Genomic DNA, 22,497 nt, shown 5'->3' with positions numbered 1-22,497 from the left:
ACCACATCTAAAATCCCTGCTTTGTCCTATCTTGGTTGCCCATTCCCCAGTGCGTGCGTGCGTGTGTTTTCCTTCAATGCGTGCGTGTGTTTTCCGATCAATTTCCACAACTCTTTTTATACTCAGACTCTCTCTGTTTTCTCGTCTATCCTTAATATGCACCATCCCCTGATGATGATAATAAAAGGTGTTTGTTGTTTGTATTTGTAATGTTCTATTTTGTAAGCCCAGATCCCATTTGAAATTCTATCACTTGCAGCACGAGTGCCCACCGTGCTACTGTGTGCCATGCCCCATTTGGTTATTTCCCCCATTTTCTTTTCCTAGTTTATATTATAAACAGAGATATAGGATGTATATTTATATATATGTATGTATGTCTGTATATAGGTAATGTATATGTATAGAATCGTAATCATAGTAATAATGATAGTATTATCTTTCACTTTTCGCATGTAGTAGTAGTAGTCGTGGTGGTGGTAGAAGCTATGTAGCGTCCTTTGGGATGGAGGGAGGGAGCACAACAATACATTTTCTCTTGATTGTAAAAGAAATGTCTTTAGCCTTTTTGTCGTTTCGCTGATGGCTTTTTCACCACTTAATTTCTGTGTTTTTTTTCCGTTTGCCAAACAGTTAGAGTGCGCCTATCTTGAAAAATATGTAATCTGCTTTTTTAGTCGCTACTAACAACCGCTTTGAGACATCTGTACACTAATACACATACACACCGCGTGCGCGCAAACACATACACACTCTCAAGCAATTTTTAGAAAGGATGGTCCAAGCAAACAGAGGGTTAGATTGAAAAGCCTCATTACGACGGTGCAAATTAGAATGTGTTCTGGCTTGGAGTGTTATTTCTTTTTTTGAACAGTATTCTCTTTGCAAGGTTTTCTGGAATATAACTAACAAGATCATCCTGATATTCAATAGTTTAGGCATAGAATTGATTCATTCAGCTAATTTTTGAGTGCTTCGGAGTGCTTACCTAGATCAATAGCGCTTTTCGCATCGGTTACTTCGACCGAAAACATACGATTCTACAGCACTGATAAATAATCGATAGCATTCGCACACAACAACCTGCTGGAATGAGTAAATCATATGCCTGAATCCATCTACATACTAAAACAGACTTTGAACATCTAGATTAACTTGTCAATCACAGGGCTTAACAGTCCATAGAACAGGCTTTATAATATCACAAGCAAAGCGGAATTCGAGATACACAAACATTTTCTCATTTGAACACACATTTGATAATTTTAACTACGCTGTTTCAATTGATAACACAATTTCCGATTATTTAAAAACATCCCCTCCTATTGACAAACTTGCCGTAATATCCCACTACTAAGGGCAATACAATTTGCCCTTGTTGACAGATTTTGTCAATAGGGATTCAGACGGCTTTCCAATTGCAAAATGCAAAACCAATTGCAAAATGTTTTATCGATTGAAACAGCGTAGCATAAACTGATGAAAGTTCTGCTCAGGTCGGAAAATGTGCTTCTTCAATCCTTCTCCATTGTTCAAGCTATTCTAAAACAGGTTCTATGGGCTAGTAAACCCTGTATATCCTTGAAAACGTTGCATTTAGTGTAATGAGTTGCTGTTTTCCCCTCGCCGATTCATTTTGGTACCGATTTTGGGAGAATATGTATCAGTACTTTCACTTCAAACTGACATGCTTTGAACTTCCTGCGCCTAAACTAGCTTGGATGCTGCGCGTTGCGTGGTACGTGTGTACACACAAATACATATTCAAGAAGAAAAGAAATTTCCATACAGCTGTCTTTCTCCCTCTCTCTCTCTCTCTCTCTCTCTCTCTCTCTCTCTCTCTCTCTCTCTCTCGTTATAGCTACTACACAGCAAAAACACGAACAATCACATTCGGTCTACTAATGCTTGCTTTTCGTACTGCTACAAATACTACTATTATCATTAATATTGATATTTGACTCGATAGGCGACGCTGGTGGCGATGGGGACACGGACGACGATGCAGGTGGCGATGGAGAGGAGGACTTTGACGAACCAGCCGCAGCAGCACCAACACCACCACCGCCATTCATTTCGATGGTCGACGACTGTTGCTGCCAACTTTTGTTCGATCCCGTCCCACTACCACTAACGCCGGCGGTGGCACTTTCCTTGTTTTCTACCGCTAAAATCACATGTTTACCACCGTGTACCTTCGTCGGCTGTTGCGGTTCCGGTTCCGGCCGTCCGAGCGAACCGGAAGCGCTAGAAAAGGCGGACGAAATGGTAGAACCGCTTGGGTTCGGTGAACCCATAGTACCCGGTGGACCCGGATCAGCCATTGACGAGGACGCTCCATTCATCCGGTTCGCTGATGAATCGAAATAAATCTCCGGTAAGCTGGTACTCTGCTGGATGCGATTCGTGCTCGAATCAAAGTGTAGCTGATGGATCTTTTTCACCGGATGATGATTTGAGCCACCAGCTGCACCACCACCTCCTCCTCCGCAGCCTGCACCGCCTGTTCCGCTTTGTGTCATTGCGAGCGAAATTGTGGTCGGTGCACCGGTCGGTGGTGAACCGGATGAAGTTCCCGCCCGTCCAAGCGTTACCATCGTTTCCGCCGGCGTCGTCGATGGACGCTGATGTTGGCGGTGGTTGTTATCTGTCTTGTAACTGTCCCGGCTAGCATTGGTGCTGGTGCTGCAGCTGTTGTTCCGGCTGCTGCTGCTGCTACTGCAGCACATATCATACTCATCGTTCGGAATGTTGCTACCGTGTGCCAGCCCTACCATACTCTGTGCCCCGCCCGGACCGCCACCATTTGTCGCGCCTCGTCCACTTCCTCTTCCACCACCAATACCCGAGCTTCCTGCACCGTCGATATTGTTGATGCTCTTGCTATTTTCGCCGGCACTGTTGCGTCCCCGTGCACCCATCGCACATCTGGTTTCACTTCTTCCTCCTCCGGTATTGATCACTTCATTCATAATGTCAATCTTCGAGTTGTAGATCAGCTGGCGAATTTTCTGATTGCTGTCCTGTATCATATCCTCCAGCGAGTAGTAATAGTCGTTATCGCCTGTCAGGGAGGATGTAGCTACTGCCGCCGCTGCAGCCGACATCGCTGCTGCCGTCGGACGATGATGTCTGCGGCTAACGGCACGTCCCGCCATCCATCCGCTACCACACGCAGGAGCCGAACTCAGCATACCACCAAAGTAGTTGCTATTACTCACACCATTGTTCAGCTTGTTAATGTGTATGATTTTGTAGTGTGATTCGCGCGGATCGTGGCTCAAATTTTTCATCAGCAACGTCTCATACTCGCAGGCACTCGCCGAACCGGATCCACCACTTCCGGAACCGCTACCACCACCACCACTGGAGTTACCGTTCAACGGTGTAGCCTTGCATCCGAGCAAGATTTTTCTCTTACGTCGATGTTTGCGATTGTTCTTAAGGCTGTAGTTGTGATGATCGTCTTCGGCCGAATCCACTCCACCACCATCCAGTCCATCGTTGTAATGCAGCGCAGCAGCTCCATCGTACCCACCACCTTTCACGGACCCAACATCCATCAGCAACGGGCCACCGACAATTCCTACACCAAGATCCGGAACGGAAAGATCGTCCTCATTGGCATACCCACCGCTTAATCGGTTCGGTTGCTGATGGCACAGCCGATACTTCCCGAGATGCTTGTCGTACATAAACCGGGTGGTTGGTTTCATGATCGATTTTAACGGAATGTCCGCACTAGCTCCACCGATCGAACTACCACCACCACCGATAATAGATTTAAAGGATTTCGGTGTATCTCCGCTAGCTAGCAGCGCCGCGCCGAAATGCAGCTTGCTGGCAGACATTGGCCCTTCATCCTCCTCTTCGTCATCTTCTAGCGCTGGTCGCCCGTTAAGATAGTTGATGTGGATCGGAGAAATCTGTGGTTCCGGGCTGGCATGATCGTCATCGTTCGGTGTAAAGTACACCGACGCTTTACTCTCGTCCACGCTCTTGGTGGAAAAGTTTTCCAAATATTTGAGCGCATAGTCGGAACTCAACACCTTCGATGGGGGGTTAATTTCGTTGCCTTCCATCTGGGATAGCTTCTCGATCTTTGCCTTCAGATACACTTCAAAGCCTTGGGATGGGAAAATGAAAAGAGAGAAGAGAGAGAATAAAAAATGAAACAACAATTAGCGGCTGAGGTGAATTCTGCTTTACACCACAATATCATCGTATGTAAGAGCTTGTTGGATTACTTGCACCGAAAACACTCTTCTTCAGCAGCGACCAGGCTATGGAGTATATATTATGCAGAGCTTGTGAAATGGTTTAATTTACATGTTTTAATACACCGTTGTTATTGAACCAATATCTCGCGTACTATTCCCTTCCATGTGAACTAAAATTAATATTCATGTAAGCCACCTAGCAGTAAAGATGCTCAACTTAACGTTGATTCTGCATGCATTCAGCAACTAAGCTTTTTATTGGACGTGCAGGACAATATTACTATTTATAATATTACTGTTGTATGATTTTAGTAAAATCTCTGTATTTTTAAGGCAAGGGTGAGGAGGTTGTGTGGGGTGTGTTGATTTCAATGTTCAATCCCCAGTAAACTCCAGAGTAGTTCGCAGTAGGCGAACTACTACGAGTAGTAAACTCCGCGGAGCAATCCGTAGCAACCTTCAGTTGATTCCGTGTTGATCGGAGTTGGCTCCAGAGTAAAATTCTGAGTCAATTCAGGATAACTGCGGAGCTAACTCTGCGTTACTCCGGAGTAAACTTCTTGAATCCTTTCCGAATTTCCCACCACTAACTTGAACTTTCTCGAAACTCTTTTTCTTATCGTCGACGCAGTTTGGCAGTAATGATCCTGTGCAAATGTATGAACGAATTTTAACTGATTCGATATATTATTTGTTTTTTTTTTTCATTTGTCTCTTAATTCCATTTTTTCCGAAATTCGAGTTCAAATTTTACTGTACCCGTGACATGTATTGTAGTCAGGTGATATGTAGCTATTCTTTTTTTTAAATCAACTGAAAAAGTGATGTGCTAGGTGGAAAAACGATAAAGAACACGTGCAAGAAACTACTCAGAGAATCCTGACTGAATCTGAACAAACCACAAATTAAGTCAAAACATCACAAGAAGAATTATTACAAATCATAAATAATGCAACTAAATCGTTGAACATGAACATTCATTCCACAATACATTATGCCATAAATAAATTATGCTCAACGAGAGAACGAGAAAGAAAACCCCATTTCCAGCTAAAGCTAAAGGATTTACCCGGGACAAGCATCCGCTTCAGGTAATAGATCAGCTGTGCGCGGTGAATGGCTGTGCCAGTCAGCTTCATTTAAAGTTCAAGGATTTTGCCTTGCAACTCAGTAGTTGCAAGGAGCACTCGAAGCGCAACGACGAAGGGAAATTGCAACAAAAACTCCGTGACAGAAACTGATATTGATTGCTCAACGGGTGGGGGGACATACAAATATCGCCCACCACACCTTCGCAAACTTGCAACCGGGTAAGCGCGCTTTAACCCGTTCTTATTTCCTTTTTCTATCCTTATGGTAAAGCGCACCATCGTGTGCAGGAGGTGCAGCAGCAGCTGCTGGTAGGATTTGCTAACGTTTGCTTGACGTTCACAACAGTCGGCGTACCACGGGGTTCCGTGGATGGGGTCAAGGTTAATGGTTTCTGTTTTCGTAATCGAGCTGTTTATTGCGCCTTTCTAGTATCCGTCCGTAAACCGGGAGGTATGAACTGAGGAAAGTTGGCAAGGGTAGAAGGAATTGACCCAGGGAAAACTTTTCATATAAGCTGCATGAGGGAGACATGTGCTTCTAATGGTCCATCGTACCATTACGGTACCGGGACCGGGATACACGTTCGTACACGGGTGTAAAGCTTGCTTCTTGGAGCAATGTTGGTTGGGAAGCTAGTTTGAAGAAAGGGCATAGGCTATCAAAACATAAACTAATAGCCCTTCACAACCGTATGTCGCTTTTCACTGCAAAAAGGATTGTAACTAAGGGAAAGTATCGAATACTTATTATAGGATGTAAGGAATGCATGAAGCAGAAGCGAAGCATATTTCACAGCACAAAACCACATCTACGCCAACCACGGACAGTTCCCGGTTCCAGGAATGTTAGCAACGACTGATAGCAAATGAAAGCATTTAGTAAGGGGAAAGGCAAGGATTCTGGATGATTTATACGGTACAGAGCAATTGGTTAGCTATTCGTTAGCGAACGTACAATACACCAACAGTTTGTCAATATTGCATGTTAGCACAGGACACATAGAAGCATTATTCGTACGTTCCGTTTATATATAAATGATTTCAAGTAAAACAGCAAATATCTTACAGTTCCAATCATGCGCTTCACCCAAAACACTGTGACAAAAGCAAATTACAGGGTATCCCAGCATTTTTTAACACTTTCTTATGGTTCTTTGACGAATGCCTATACATCTTTGTTCTTGTGCCGAGTTTTTTTTGCCGCGTCCCTAAATATGTTTGTTCTGATCTTTGATTTCATTTCGGTATGCTAGAATATAGAGAAACGTTCTCGTATTAAAGGCTATGAGCACTCTGGGAATCATCTGTAAAGCTGTAAATATAAGTTGTTTGAATAAACAAATGAACCAGGGTGTATAAATAAATAATTTTCACTTCATATTACTAAAGGTGCATGGTTCATGTAAAACAAAACAAATAAAATAAAGTTTATGCATTTCTAAAAATCTTTTTAGCATGATTTTTCTTTGGACAACGATGTATCGTCTTGTTGAATGGATGTAATCAGTGCTAAAAATCAAATCTATGAACAATTATTTTTATCCAAACCTTATGGAAAAAAATGCTGGTTAAATTTTATGTTTTATGCCATGCGCCTTTAGTAAAATTATGTGGAAAATAATTTATTCCCACATCCTAGTTAATTTTCGTACTCAAACAAGTTATACCTACAGTATGACGATGTTCCTTAGAGCCTTTTATACGAGAAATTTACTATAAGTTCTAGCATAACAAAACGAAAAACAATAGTGGAAACGTAGAAAAAAAAACCTCGGGATAAGAAACAAAATACATTTATGGGACCGTATAAAAAAATCTCGGGATACCCTGTATCACAGGGAATTTACCAAAAAGGTATAAAAAATAAGAGCCACTGGTTTCACACAGCAAACAAAAAACAATCGCCTGGCTTTCCGACCGACAGATTTGAATGTGTATTCACAGAGCTTATAGAAGGACCCATAAAACATGTAAAGATGCAACATGATAGTGAAGGAGAATTATTTGTAAAAACAAAATAATAAATCGTCGTACGTTACCATGAACTTATTGCAAAATTGTGTTTTGCACTAAATAAAGCCGGGCGCGTTTATTCGGATGGGATGCAGACGGATCCGATACGGTTGTGGGTGTTCGACGGAAGGTATGCCCGCGCAAGTGTTGTTGGTCATATTTGGGTGGTTGTTGCTGTGCTGTGTTGTTGCTATCGGACGAATGTGTCTTTTTTGTTTGCAATTACTGTAATGTAACTACTGAATCAAACACCGTAGTCAGGTTTTTTGGGATGTTTAAAGAGCATAATAACACCCGTGTGTAAAAGATGCTCCTTAGAATTTGGTGATCTGTTGGTTTCTTCCCATTTCGTAGTGTGAATCTGTTTCAGGTTTGATTTTGTTTGCGCAAAGGCAAGTGATAGCAGTAATTGACCAACAACATTGGGCCGAAGAAATGTGTACACATAGTATGTTAAAGAAAAAAAAGAAAGAAACAGAAAGAAAGAAAGAAAGAAAAAACAAAAGAAAAAGCCATTTCCATTCGAAGCGAACGGGCGAACGGCAGCATGTTGCGGAAAGGACAAAAGGTTAATAAAACAGCAACGAAAATATTACGAACAAATGCTATCCTACCGCACTGGGTCCTGTGCGCACTATCTACGGCTACACAACTACTAGTAAAAAGCGTTGTTAAAATACTAACTACAGTACAAGGAAAAGAAATAGGAAAGCATCTTTAAACCTAGCTTCTGTTTCTCCAAACTGATTAGGCACTAGCAGAACCATAGAACTGGTGGAACGCCTTTCTGAGCATGTACGTTCGATATACAAACACACTCACCATCAAAATCTTCATCCTCTTCGTTGCGACCGCGGCAGTTCTCGAAGTAGAAGCTGGGCAAATTTTCCAGCACCTTGTTGAGTGTTTGCTGCTGGTACTTGTAACCTTCGCGCAGCCGGAGCGCCTGGTGGGCACTGAACTTTCGGATTTTGTTACGCTGGAACACGTAGTTCTCCCGTACCCAGGTCAGCTGACCAGTGGAATAGTCGCGTACACGGCGTACCTGTGCGGAATACACGATGAGAGGTGGAAAAGGTGGTTTTTAGTCGAACTGAATGATGCAACGTAAATAGCCTGAACGTCAAAACACGGAGAGACAAATTGCACAAATATACGATACGATACTCACCTGATCGTAGTACTGATCGCGAAGTGTAGTGATATGATGTGTACCGATGTCACGAATTTCTCGCAAATGTTTCGCCTGGGTCGAGTAGCTGCTCTGTATCCAGTCAACCTGCTGGGCACAGTTGTCCTTGATACGATGGACCTAAACGAATCGAAATATAGACATTAAATCAAGCACCGACTACACCACATCGTCCTCGGCCGATGGATGTACGCACCTGTTGCGTGTAGTTATCCCGTAAACGCTCCAGCTGTTGGCTCTTGTAGTGTTCGATGTTGTCAAGCATGGCGTAGATCTGACGCGCCTTGGAGGATGTTTTATCATTTTTGTAACAGTAACTGCAACAATTCTGGCAGATCAGATCGATGATCCGGAAGCGGATGAAAATGCGTCGAATGCCTTGGAAGATTAGTGTTAGCGCCAGAAAGGATGCGGCCGAGATTGCACCGGTAATGATGCTACCTATCTTAACACGGTAGAACACGATCGGATCGATGTAGAGACTAAAAATAGTGTTCAACATTCCCGGATGACATAGATGTTTACATGGGGAAGAGAGACAGCAAAAAGGGAAAACATCAATTTATTACCTTTATCGATAGGCATAAGCAAATACCATGCCAAGGGCACTGATATCCACAAATAGCCAATCCTCTTAAGTTCTAGCAATTTCTCTCCAATATGAACACGAAAGCACGCCAATCTCCTGATTCTCCTTTTCATACCGCTCCGTCCTAGTAGATATGAATTATTCATTTTCGCCATGGCAAAAATCAAAGTTAAATCGAGAATGCAGGCTATCGATAAAATTCTTGCCAATCGTTCTATGTGTCTACGCCATTAAGCTTAGCAGACGGTAAAGTAAGGTAAGGTAAGACTTGAGGGAAAGCAGAGACTGGGCAAATATATTGCAAAGGCCTAATCGATTTCCATCAGCTGATTGGTGTATTCATTGGGTGCACGGTAGGCATAACGTAGAACAAATATCCTCTTGAAATTAATTTCAATGTCTCCTTTTTTATACTTATTATGGCATAAGTGTGATTGTTTATTGTTGTCAACCCCTCGTTGATTGACAAAAAATTGAATCTGCTTGATATATTTTTTATTGTTACATTTTGAGCCAACGATGAATCTGCTAGTACATTAAAAAGTACATTAAAATAGTTTGTTTGGAAACAAATATAACTTTTAGAATGAAAAATCCACATTTATTTAGCTAACTTTGCCCTCGTCGTTCGTAACCTTCCAAAAGTGTATTTGAATCGCAGAAGGAACCATTTATCGATTGAAGAGGAAAGTTTCTTTGAGCGGAATGCAAACAAATATTTGAAAAGCTTGACATAAAAAGGCTTAGCTTTTACTTGTAATCTATTGAAAAATCCTGACTAGCCATGGGTAAACCTACAGCCCATTTCACAATGCGATAAAATAAACAGACAAACTTACCGAATATCAGCCGTTGCATTCCCCATGATATTAATAGCGTAGCACGTGTACAGTCCACTATCGCGCCGGGAAATATTATGAATTCGCAGGAACCCATTCTCAAGCAACGTTATCCCTTCGTGTAGCCCATCACCCGTTACGTTGTCCATCGTAAGCATCTGAAATTCTACCGCTTGCTGATACTTCCGGCTTCCGCCACCATTGCCCGAATCATCGTCCGAATCGAACAGCAGCGACTTTTGATCCTGCTCCTGACTGTGGCGCAAGATTTCATTTTTGGGCGTTATCCAGATTATGTCCGGCGGTGGATTGCCGGTAAACACACACTCCAGCACAGCGTCCGACTTAAGCAGATGCATCCTACTATCGGAAGCCTGCAGCAGTTCCGGCTTGAAGCAGCTTATGTGCTGCAGCACACGCACAATGTCGCCCGGATATCCATTGCGACACTTCAACTCGGACAGCCGCAGAAGATCGTAAATTTTCTGCGTGTTGTTTTCCGCCTGCAGCTCATCGATCCAGCCCAGGATCCAGTACATGTGGCAATCACAACCGTAATCGTTGTCCAGGAAGTTCGCGTACTGCAGCTCGTGCAGTGTACGAATTTGCTCCGGGATGTACATGATGTCGTTACTGCCGACGTCCAGGTAGCGCAACCTGCGCAGCTCCCCAATTTCCTTCGGCAGGCTTGTCAGTCTATTGTTCGAAAGGAGCAGCGTTTCCAGGTTCGGCACATTCCGGAACACGCACGGTTCGATCTCCTTCAGTCGGGTGTTGTTGCGTATGGATAAATAGCGCAGGTTGCGCAGAATTTCCTTGTTGACCGTGTGATTGTTACGTGACACCCAGTTGCTGAGCGATTCCAGGTTAGTCGCGTCCAGGTGCAGTCGTACAAGGCTGTGCTGGTTGGCGAAGATTGAGTTCGTCAACGAACGCATCAGGTTGTTGCTCAGATCTAGCGATCGCAGCGATCGGAGGGCCGAAAACACTGTCGACGGCAGGATGTAGATTTGATTTTGATTTACATTTAGGTAGCGCAGCTCGTCCAGCGTGTCGAACGCGTTGCGATCGATAAACACCAGCTTGTTGCTGGATAGATCGAGCGATTGTAACCGGCGCAACCCGTACAGTGCGTTCTTGGAGATCTTTTCGATGATGTTTCCGTTCAGCCGCAGCACGCGCAGCTGCTTGTTGAGCAGGAAAAAGTTGTCCAGGAACGAGACGAGCATGTTGCTGGACAGATCCAGCACTTCGAGCGAACGCAGCTCTTTGAACACCTGGAACGGTACCACGTACAGGCGGTTATGTGCCAGATGCAGCTCGGTCAGGTTACCCAGCCCGGTGAAACTGTTCCGCGGAAGATCGTGGATCGTATTGTTCGCGAGATTCAACACCCGCAGCTTGCCGAGCGGCCGAAATAGATGCAGGGGCAGCTCGCCGAGCCGATTACCGTGCAGGTCTAGCTCGACCAGGTTCGACAGATCATTGAAAATATCACTCGGAAGATTGTGTAATTGATTCGCGGATAGCTGCAGCAGCTTGAGCCGCTCCAGTCTGCTAAAATAGTCTCTCCTTATCGTGCTAAGTAAGTTTGCGCTTAGGTCTAGTATCAGCAGGTTGCTGAACTTCCGCTCGTCCCGGGCAAAAGTCAAGGCCATCTGCTGCTCGGTTACGTTGCTATCGCGCCAGCGCACTATCTCGAGATAGTTTTCGTTCTTCAGCGCCAGATGGTCTGCGGAAGGGTTTTGCACCGGAACGCGCTCGAGCAGGATGCCCTTGTACGAGTCGACCGGTCGCAGATACTCCTCGTTCACGGCCCGCAAGCTCGTGTCGGAACAGCTCAGCACCTTTAGAAAGCTATTTACATCTTCGGTGTCATCATTGTAGGTTGGATAGTCGGATTGAGGCGGCGAGTCCGCCGTCGGTACCAGCGGCGTCAGGTCGATCCGGTGGTGGCCAACGTCGGCATCGACGTCGGTGTCTTCGGCGCCCGTTTCTAGGGCGGACAACGGTAACGTCGCGAAATAGCTCACCGAAACGGTACCGTACGAGGACGTTAGGGCACATTTTGTCTGATCCGTCACGCGTACAATGAGGAACAGCTGGGTTAATATCAAGACGACTTGCGTATGCAGATGCATCTTGACTGTAGTGGCAATAATTTGCAGTAGGAATCGCTGTCGTGCAGATTACTCGAAAGTTTTTGATTCCATCGAACTACCAGAAACCGCTGAGGCATCTTTTAAACTATGCACCTGTAATGAAATCGAAACAAAAAGAATACAAATGTTAGTTTAGAGTGCTTTAACAGTAGCATGTGTCTATTAAGATGAAGGTTAGTTCTATCAAATTATTGTATGTGTGTAGCTGTGGATGGTTTCGTGGATGACTTCGATTCGTGAACAGACGACTTCGAAGGCATTAGTAATTGAGAGACATAATTAAATGTTTAACCCATAATGAGACATAATTTAACTGTTGACATATTATACGGGTGATAACGTCGTCGTCGTCACTCCAAAATTGTTTGTCAAATGCTTTACATCCTTTTCCAATATTGCCAACTCACGAAAGATAAATGCTGTTCAGCAATACAACTCACGCATAACGTTTGTCGTCCTAACAAAACACAAATTTCACCACATCCCACAATGCACACAAGCAAATGGATTTATTTTTCCTGACACGAAGAAGCAGGAAAAAAGGTTGTTTGCCACAACAAATGATACTCACAGCTAAAAGCCCACACCCACAGAAGAAGCCTGGTTACGATAAATACACCATACATTAGTATTCAACCGACGGGCGCACATCACCGAGTCTCGCCGTTCAAATACAGAAAAGTATTTTTACGTTTAGGATTTTACGAGTGTTTCCCGTCGTATTGGGGGTTTCGTTAGCCAACACGAAAACATTTCACATTGCATTGGAATGAGTCAAGACAAGTGGTAAGGATTTTCACCAAAAAATTTAATAGTTTACCTCTTCACTTGTCTTGTCTTGCCAAAATCATGTACAAGGACGGTTTTCGGTTCAAATATCTTTTTTTTTTGTATAAACGCTTGTCCACGTTTATGGTCACGTAGCTCGCAGTGTGGTAAGATATGCAAAATTAAACGATCAAATACTTTTCGTGTCAACTTTGGAGTGTTTATGCTAACGACAGGTAGTAGACCACCCTGGTAAAATACAAAATGGTAGAATACAAATTAGCTTAGTATAAGCAATACACACATTTACAGATTGGGGCGGCCCGTTGGTGTAGGCGACAGCGGCGCCGGTCTTCAAACGGCAGGACCGGGGTTCAAATCCCATCCGGACCGTCCCCCCGTAGTGAGGACTGACTAACCAACTACGTGGTATCGGCAGTCTAGAAAGCCACTTCTCGATGGCCGACATGACCTTAGAGGTCGTTAAGCCAAGAAGAAGAAGATCTATGGTCACACAGTGATCCTGGCTAATCCTTGCTGTTGGCGACCACAGATAACTGAGAAATACTACAACAGTCTGCATGGTCTGTATAATCATTTAAATAATACGCAATACGCTCTAATACTTTAGGTACTTTTCGAACCCAGAGCGTCCAGGGAATCATGTATTACCATTATCAAAGTTTCCATTATCAAATGGAAACGAATAAGGATGAACATTTGCCAATCACAAACAACAATCTGATGGCAAACCTGAGCTATCTTTTTTATCAAAAAATAATATTTACAAAGCACTGAGAATTTTTTACGGGGAGAAGTATCGATGTAACCTTTCTTCTGCCACTTATCGATAGTTTGAACTGATTTGTTAAATAATATTGAAATAATTTACTACCATCAGTATCACATAGTACGGCCGAATACATATTGCCACATTGATGCTTCAGCACAACCCAGCTCCATACGATAACTGATTTCATTTTTTAGAGATTTCGGGGAACCCTTCCAACCAAAGCCAAATAAAATTCCATTCTTATCACGACCGGTTAGTGTCAATTTTATGGCTGGCAATATAATTGGTTCATCTGTCACATTGCTCCGATCGTGGTTAATAAAATTCCATCTCCACAAACGTCACTCCCGGCAAACCATCTACCACGAGTAACCACGGGTCTGCCAGTGTCTAGCCGTAACGCGTCCACTTAAACGGCAGTCACCACCATTGCAAGCACCCGGCGACATTTAAATTGTCAACAATACCAACACGAGCAGAACCCTGCGGCAAACATGGAACAGCGCGGTAGAGAAAGCAATGAATTTCAATTTAATACACAAACCAAGAGTATTTCGCAATATTTGATTCCCACGAGTGTGTCGGCCGAGAAAGAGAGAGAGAGAAAACTTGCGAGCAAAAGCGTACAAAAAGGTAATGGACACAGAGCTGCCAAGATGTTCCGGCCTTCCGGGGTGGATTTTGTGCAGTTCTTTCGCTGTAGGAAAGTCGCTCACACAATTCGTGTGGTTCCACTTCGTTAGCATCTTTATTTTATTTCCATTTTTTGCTTATCCCTCCCGTTTCGGCACAAGCTGATGACATCGCAAAAGTGTGTTTCGTGTGTGAATATGGTTCTGGCAAACCGTATTCCTCCGTTTGGGTTCAACGGACCGGCCCGCATATGAATGATAGGGAGCGAAAAGTAGATCGATCGATTTTTGGCATGCCTACACTACCGGTGCCGCAGGACAAAGTCAAGCGAAGGTGAAAAGATCACACGATGCAAGAAGTTTCGGGGTGTGAAGGTATCACAATTTGCGGTCCGTTTAGAACCGTTATGAAGGGACGCCCATGACACGTACCAGACACACATTTCTTTTCTCACCTTATTCGTCACTGCGGTAGGAGTGGTTGAAAATAGAGGCACCATCATGGCGAAGCACCACGATCGGACCATTAATGATGCCGAACAACATCGGACGTGCATTAATTTGATGAGTAGAATTCAATTTATTATTTACCAGTTGATGCAAACGTCAACCGGAGAACCATTCAGCAAAAGCGTTGCGGAACCATATCCAGCATAATAATCGATGTTTAAAAAAAAAGCATCAAAAGCTAATGTCTGTTCTGATGGTGCGAAGCAATAAATAAGCTGGTGCCATTCGTGGTATCCTGCAGACATGAAGGGTGTTTCATATATAAATATTGATCACAGACGAATCACTACACAACGAGTTCCGGACGCAAAAAAAACAGCCCCGCCAATGCCTTGGGATGATTTATTTTTCCTCCAAATGTTGCTTTTTTGTCCGACATTACAGACATTCCCTATTGATAATTCAAACGAAATAGAACGCTCGCATTGGTGCGACTGAACGCTGATAGCTGCGTACTGTAAACATTTTCACTGGGTCAATGTAATAAACAATTCAGCGAATTCGATTTCTTTTCGGGACAAGGTAGAATTTGTTTTTATCCTGTCATAAACTTCCTGGTATGAACTGGTATTATTAACGATTAAATTTCGTTTCCTGCTACTTGAATGATCGATTTATTATATAAAGTGTAACAGATAGTAATTAGCAATAATAAAGCTGCTATCATGTCAAACAATTTTTTTATTCCTCAACGATATTTTGATGCAATTCACAAGCACGAAAATAACTTCCAACAGTAAAACGGCCAGGCTAACGGAATCAAACATAAAGAATAAAAAAAAAAATAATAATTTTCAACAGAACTCTTCAATAAAATTACATGCGAAGGCATAAAATAAATCGTTTCATCCTCTTCAACGACAATGCTTTCTAACGTTCCCGAGAAATGAGAAGTTGATAACGTACCATTGATGATTTACACACCATTGGAGGGTAATAACTGGCAACAGCAGGCGTTTATTTTAATCTATACCACTTACGGTAACATTGCCCACATGGAAGTAACAATCGTAATGATTTTTCCAAAAAAAAAAAGTACACATACAATTGTGAAGTTTTATCGAGTTTAACTCGATATAAGGAAAAAGAGCTAAGTTCGTATAAGGAACTCAACATATTTGAAAGCTTCTAAAGTTATACATAATTGCATCAAAATTTTAATACAACAATGTCAGTAAGCGAGCCAAAAATCACATAATGGTCCTTGATTACCGTTTCGTTTAGCGTATGAAACGAGAATATTAGACAAAACATAGAAATTCTAATATTGATGAATGAGAAACGACAGCGGCACCGATCTTCACACAGCAGGACCGGAATTCAAATCCCATTAATACCGCAGAGGACTAATCACGTAGAGTACTCACTATCCAATTAAGCCAAGACCTAGAAGATCGCTAAACCGAGAAGTCTAACGGTGATGTAAACGAAAAGCTATCGACTATTATTTCAAAACATCTCTCCGTAATTTTGCGTAATATTTCCACGTCGAGCTTATGAATAATGTACAAAAAATGCTAAATAAATGAATCAACGTCCCCGTTATGCTGTGATTACACACCAATCAAGCGGAGCATTAAATTAAATCATAGTCGTTGTGAGTATATTTGATTAACATTAATTTAACCGGATGTGCTACTGCTACCACGGTTTCAATTACCCGCCAAACGATACGAACGGAAACAAATCCTACATCCGGAGCAGAACGAGCGAGCAGGTGCTCGAGAATAAATGAACGGAAATCATTCAATAGCTAGCAAAAAGGCGATACTTTCCGTACAGAGAAAATGCATCAGGTACCAGGCGTCTCCATAAGCCATCCGTCCGGCACAGCGGGCAAAAGTCACGTAGCGAGTAGATCGATGCGAACGGCATTGGAATGTCTTTCGCGATAGTACCAACACTCCTCCTACGATAAGAAACTGTTTTACGATCTATAGACGCAGCGAACGAACGCCTTCAAGTGGATACAACATCCTTTTGCAGACTTGCTCTCTCAAAGCTTATTCATAGAAATGAAGCTCATTGCGCTAGCCCAACCGACTGAAGGCCGAACTGATTACCGTACTGTTGGATTTTAATTAAATCTTCACCTTGCATCGGAAAAGCATGGGTTTTCCTGGCACTTATTTCACTATCTGAAGCTACAAGTGGCAAATGGTTTAAAGAATAATAGAACTATAAAAAGATACTTTAATTTTAAACAAATGTTTCGAAGTTCCATACGCAATTATATTCGAGATAAGAAAATGTATTAACCTAATTGTTACTGTTGTTCAGTCAACCCTACTCCATTACATAATTTGAAAGCAATGAAACTAGACCTCTGTTTTTTTTCAAACACGTCCTATTCTGGTACATTTGGTATAAATTTATACTTATCTTTATAAATCTATATTTCGACAAGCTTATGCACCAATGTTCTGGTGAGCTAAAACACAACGTGGGTAGATACATTTTCCCGATCTTCTAGTAAAGTGGATGGTTTATCTAATCAAATTATAAGATGCGAATTTGCCAGCACCATTAGCTGGGTTTCATTAGCCGAGATTATGCTTTGCTATCAGGTTTCAGAAGCAAATGTTGTTACACCCCGGACTATTGATTCAATATTGAAGTTAAACGTAGCACCAATCAGGTTTCATCGGACAGAATGATTGATTAGTCGGAAAACACTCATTTGGTATGGCAATAAATATCCACGAAAAATAGGCAATTAAACTAAAAGCATTCAACAGTTTTGAGTCGAAATAGTGGCCATTTACAAAACGGGAAAATTACAGCAAGAAAATCCTGGAAAAGACCTATGCGTGGGCTGTCATGGGTGCAAACGAAAACATGACCATGAAATGCGATGTTTCTCAGCTACATCCTGTGCAGTGTAGAACGTTCCTTGAAACAGGCTGGAACATGAGAATACGGAATAAACTTAACCATGACCCTCAAAATACAAAAGCAACCCGGCACAACACCGCCTCCACACACAGCTGCACAAGCTGCTGCAAAAACACACGACAAACGAGTAGCTTTTTTTTTTGTAACAAAAAACAACAAAAAAAAGCTGATGTTTAGATTGATCTGGAATGTGCTTTCGTAACGTTGTGTTGTGTGTGTAGTGTGTGGAGATGGTCATACTTGTTATACACTCTAGAAGCGCCGTTTGCAGGGGGAAAAAAAGCTATCATTCCTTTTTATCGTAAGAGACCAGGCGCCTCCATAATTCGATAGTGCGCATGATTCCGTTGCGTCCGCTGCATTCGCGTGCCTCCTTCCTTTACACGGGCTTCGACGGGGAGCGCGTGGGAGTTTAAAGTTAGCGAGTGTATGCTTCGTTTCGGGCGTGTTGGTGTGTGCACTTTATTAGTGAAGCAGCGACACCATGTTCCACCGAACCATCGATTGGAACGTTGCTGCTGCTTCATGCTAACAGTATTTTTTCTCTTGTTTATCCACGTTCAACAAACTAATAATGCAACAAAAAAGAACAGAAAGTAAAAATTCTCTTCTGCCCATCTCGAACGGTGATTCCGGAGCAGGATGAAGATCCTTTTTTTTTCCTTCAGAATAGCTAGAATGTAACGGAAAAGCCAGCATGTACTATATCGGTAGCCGCTGGATCCATGACCATGAAAAAGGTGTATGATTCACAGGAAAGCGCATTGTGTGCACTTATCTATTGCTTTGTTTTGTTTTGTTTTTTTGCACGGATGTGTGGTTGCAGACTTACTTTTTCTACTGAGTTCGTTCCTTTTCCTTTCAATTCATATTTTTTATGCCTAATTATTGAATAAATTTAATGAATGAAACGAAGAAAAAAAAAACAAACGAGCAGATGCACCGACATCATTTAATTACTTTGAAGAATAGAAAATGCGTAGAATCTTTCCATCAAATTGATTATAACGTGAAAAGAGAATATGACACTGTACTTTGGTAATAAAATATATTTTTTTACAGAATTTCAAAGAATAAAAGAATGGTTGTAATAAGTAAGAATCAACATGATGTGACTAAATTGCATTGTAAAACGACAACGAAAATTATTCGAAACATAATTGCATTATGTTGAATTGTTATATCTAATTTACAAGAATGATTACGTGTAACATTTCACAGGAATCAAACACTAATTAAAATTATAAAATAATTTTAAATGCAAATTTAAATCAATGCATTTGAGTGTTAAATACAATTCATAATTTCACAGCTTTTTTAGCTAACAATTGTTTCGCAATTAAAACATTATGTTCAATAAACTAGAATAATGAAACTCGTCAGATTACTTTTCTTTTCACCATCCTCTCGGAGTGACATTCCTCGTTTCCAGGCATATGGGTTGATGTCACGTTTCATTTGCAATCTCATGGACCCGTAAAACCGGCAGTCACACGTATGACAGTCGAAGAACAAAATAACAATGACATGAAGGCTCGTACCGATGGTGACTGAAAATAGATTCGTAAGGTGCTTTGTCCTGTGCGGGAGGAAAAATACTACTAAGCTGCTGGCAAGAGAAAACTTTCCGGTTCATTCAGTAATAGTTAAAAGCTATTGTTAAATACTGAATATCAAAACAAGCGGTTAGGAAAGTAGAAACCTCAATATTACATACTCTTTAACACGCACTACAAATTAAGTTCTTTTGTAATTTTTAAACACAAATGCGTTGGCGAAAGAAAGAAATCTAAATTGCGTAACAACAGCCAATAGGAAAGGCAACGAATTTCATTAGAAATAGTGCTCTATTTTCATGTCTGTTTCCTCACTCGTCAAGCAGCTTAAAATAGCCAAAAATTAACCCAGAATTTATCATCATGATAAAAATGACACCTTTTGCGAATGGCTCCCCATCAGCCAAGCGTCAAAGATTGATCCAGTGCGAGTGTTGTGAAATTAGAATATTGCTGCACCGTTTGCTGTTCAATCGGTTCAATCTGTACCCTTCTTCGCAAAAAGCTGCGACGAAAAAAAGACCCACACGAGTGGGGTGTGTGCGTTTATTCAGTTACGACTTCAAATTTTGTTGTTGTGACCCGTCACAAGTCGAGAGGTCCAATGACGTATTAGCATTACACGTTTCGAGTAAAAATTCGTAAACAACCTTCACGATGTAATATGGCTTAGACTGTGCTTTAGAAAACAAAAATATATAAAGAACTTTTTCCAATTTAAAAATGCATTATATCACGATATGTGAACTTTTGTATCGAATGTACACAAACTGATATTTGTCATAACATGAAAGAATTTTAGCTTCATTATTCTCTTCTCTTGACCAAATGTTATGCACGTATTTTGCAAACGTAAGGGCCTTGAGCGCTTATCTTTCTTACATAAAGATAATACAATAATGTTTCATTTTATCATCCTTCAACGAGTTCGTCCTTCTTTAACATTTTCACAACCCTCAACGTTTGCATAAATAAGGGCAAACAAAGATGGGTTGATAACATCCTCTGGCATAATACCTGACATTCACAGCTAATGTCAACTGCCTCATCATCATCATCATCATCATCTCGATTACTGCGAGTGTCCTCATTTTAAGAAGCCATACGCATTACCAGCAATTGACAGGGGACCATTTTCACCGTTTCGCTTCATATTCAGGGAGGAAAGAAAAAAGCAGTCTATCCTGCCTAAGCTCTGTGGTTTGCTTTTTGCAAACTATTTGAATACCTCGACCAAAACACGCAACCGATTTGGGTGGCACAGCATTAAAAGCTGTACGAATAATGCTTCAATACAACGCTAGAACCAAATCGACTAGACGACATAAACTCGCTCAACTGTGCAAACGGTTTAATGCGCGTCACACGAGCGCAATTAAAACGGCACGTAACGCAATTCAAACACGCACTTTGCACCGCACAACGCATCACTTGGCAGGAGGCACAATAGACGACACATGAATTCGCCACGGCTGCTGCTGCTGCTGCTCCATGTACGTGATGCGTCGCTTTATTATTGTTGTGGTATGCGGTTGTGTACAAGCCAATTCTGGGCAGTGGTGGTAGTGTATGTATGCGCTACAGTCATAGAGGTGACAATGTCTCTCAACAGAGCGGGAAGACGATGTAAAGTTAGAGTGTTAGAGAAGGGGCAAATAAACAAATATACCAAAATAAATAACATCGCATCAGCTTCTCGCCATATCACACGTACGGATATGCGGGCACACACTAGAGGTGCGATCTTCTCACCGGGGATATTTATTTTTATTGGTACCCTCGCCAAAAAAATGCTCCCTCCCGTGGCAGGGAGAACCGAAAACATGACGTTTTCATTGCACGTCATGTCGAAATCGACCAAACCCCCAAAAGGCCATACCGACCGGCCGGCATGTTTCGGTCTCTCTCTTAGAATTAGACGATGGAGAAACAAATCGAGCATGAGTACAGAACAACACAGCTCCGTGCTCCATCGTCGGTAGCAATTGAAATTAAAGCAATGCTTCTGACAGTATTTACAGTATAATGAACGTTTAAAGATTCATTTTTTAACATCATCAACTCAATCCGGATTGATACTATAGAAACAAGCAATTTTTAAACAAAACTACTATATGTGTGTCCCGCTTTCCCCTAAAATATTTACAGAAGACGGTGCGATTGATATGGAAAATGTATAAGAGGCCGGTTGGAGAGTTGAAAAATATAAACAAACTTTTTTACGATAATATTTTATAATTACAAGGCACCAAAAATTAACAGCCATTTTGAGAATACTTGTAATACATACAATTCACAAAAACATACATACTTTTGGTAAAATACTGCGCTTTCTAGACGAACATAAAACGATGAAATGATGTTCATAACTAAACGGTTCTGTCGAACCGTTGCTCGCCTGAACGATTTTTGAACGCTTTAGTATATACGCACTGGTTCAAATCTCGAATTCGAATAGCAGAATGTTTTTCGGAATCAGGTTTTTTTTATTTTTGTCGTTTGATGGTAAAAACCAAGTACTTTTTAATTTATTACTATATGAAAAGAATTTTCATTTGATTTTCGCGCGCAGAATCTAGGTTTTATAAAATATTATCGTAAAAAAGTTTGTTTACATTTTTAACTCTTCAACCTGCTAGTATACATTTTCCATATCAATCGCACCGGCTTCCGTAACTATTTTAGAGAATTTTGTGTCTATTTTTGCTGATTCGCAAAACTATTCAGATTTTTTTTTATATAAGTGGTCAAGGATTTCATAAGCGCTTGCGCTATTCTCTAAAGTTAGCCCGCCGCACGCTATCATTTGCAGTTCCCTGTATCAATAACATTGTCAAGATGATGCCAGAAATAAGTTTACTTAATAGTTTACTGCTAGCTTCAGTTCTTCACACAAGGTGTTCAATTGTTTACAGGCTTCAGTATAGTACATAGGATAATGTCCTGCTTGTCATGTCTTGTAAATAACATTGGACAACCGAACCCGTAACCTCTTTCTAGGCCGTTGAGATAGGATAGTTACAATCGGGGTATTGGATCAACAAAGGACAACGCTCGATCGTAATCAGTATCGAAAAGGTTCACAATGCTCACCAAGACACCACAAAACTGCGAGTCAAAACATCATGTTTTCTACCGATTGTCGTTGAGATCGGGTTTGACATGGTGCTTCGCCATATTGTACGATAACATCTTGTTCTTTAGAGATAACAGAGAATCCTCTGCGTTATTTGTTTT

The 22,497-nt window shown here is 41.7% G+C and overlaps 2 protein-coding genes across 2 annotated transcripts in view; both read right to left on the bottom strand.

Moving 5' to 3' along the window:
• LOC126564267 (SUMO-activating enzyme subunit 2-A) overlaps window positions 1–22,497 on the bottom strand; it is a 354,644-nt gene that overhangs the window by 227,717 nt on the left and 104,430 nt on the right. The window lies entirely within an intron of this gene.
• Window positions 1,875–12,198, bottom strand: LOC126563794 (uncharacterized). The gene is made up of 5 exons (XM_050220538.1): window positions 9,945–12,198; window positions 8,713–8,998; window positions 8,496–8,636; window positions 8,147–8,369; window positions 1,875–4,126 (listed from the first exon to the last, which is right to left on the bottom strand). Exons 1-5 carry the CDS (start codon window positions 12,083–12,085, stop codon window positions 1,902–1,904), a joined length of 5,016 nt encoding a protein of 1,671 aa, XP_050076495.1. The 5' UTR covers window positions 12,086–12,198; the 3' UTR covers window positions 1,875–1,901.

Source organism: Anopheles maculipalpis, chromosome 3RL, assembly GCF_943734695.1.
Source record: "Anopheles maculipalpis chromosome 3RL, idAnoMacuDA_375_x, whole genome shotgun sequence".
Classification (NCBI taxonomy): Eukaryota; Metazoa; Arthropoda; class Insecta; order Diptera; family Culicidae; genus Anopheles; species Anopheles maculipalpis.
Note: the sequence above shows the minus strand (reverse complement) of the source record. Positions and strands in the feature narration are given on the sequence as shown.

Coding starts and splice junctions, on each gene's coding strand:
- LOC126563794 (XM_050220538.1), bottom strand. CDS start 12,085: ATGCATCTGCATACGCAAGTCGTCTTGATATTAACCCAGCTGTTCCTC. Junction 8,637..8,712: donor GGGATAACTACACGCAACAG/GTGCGTACATCC, acceptor CGATTCGTTTAG/GTCCATCGTATCAAGGACAA. Junction 4,127..8,146: donor AGAGGATGAAGATTTTGATG/GTGAGTGTGTTT, acceptor TCCCATCCCAAG/GCTTTGAAGTGTATCTGAAG.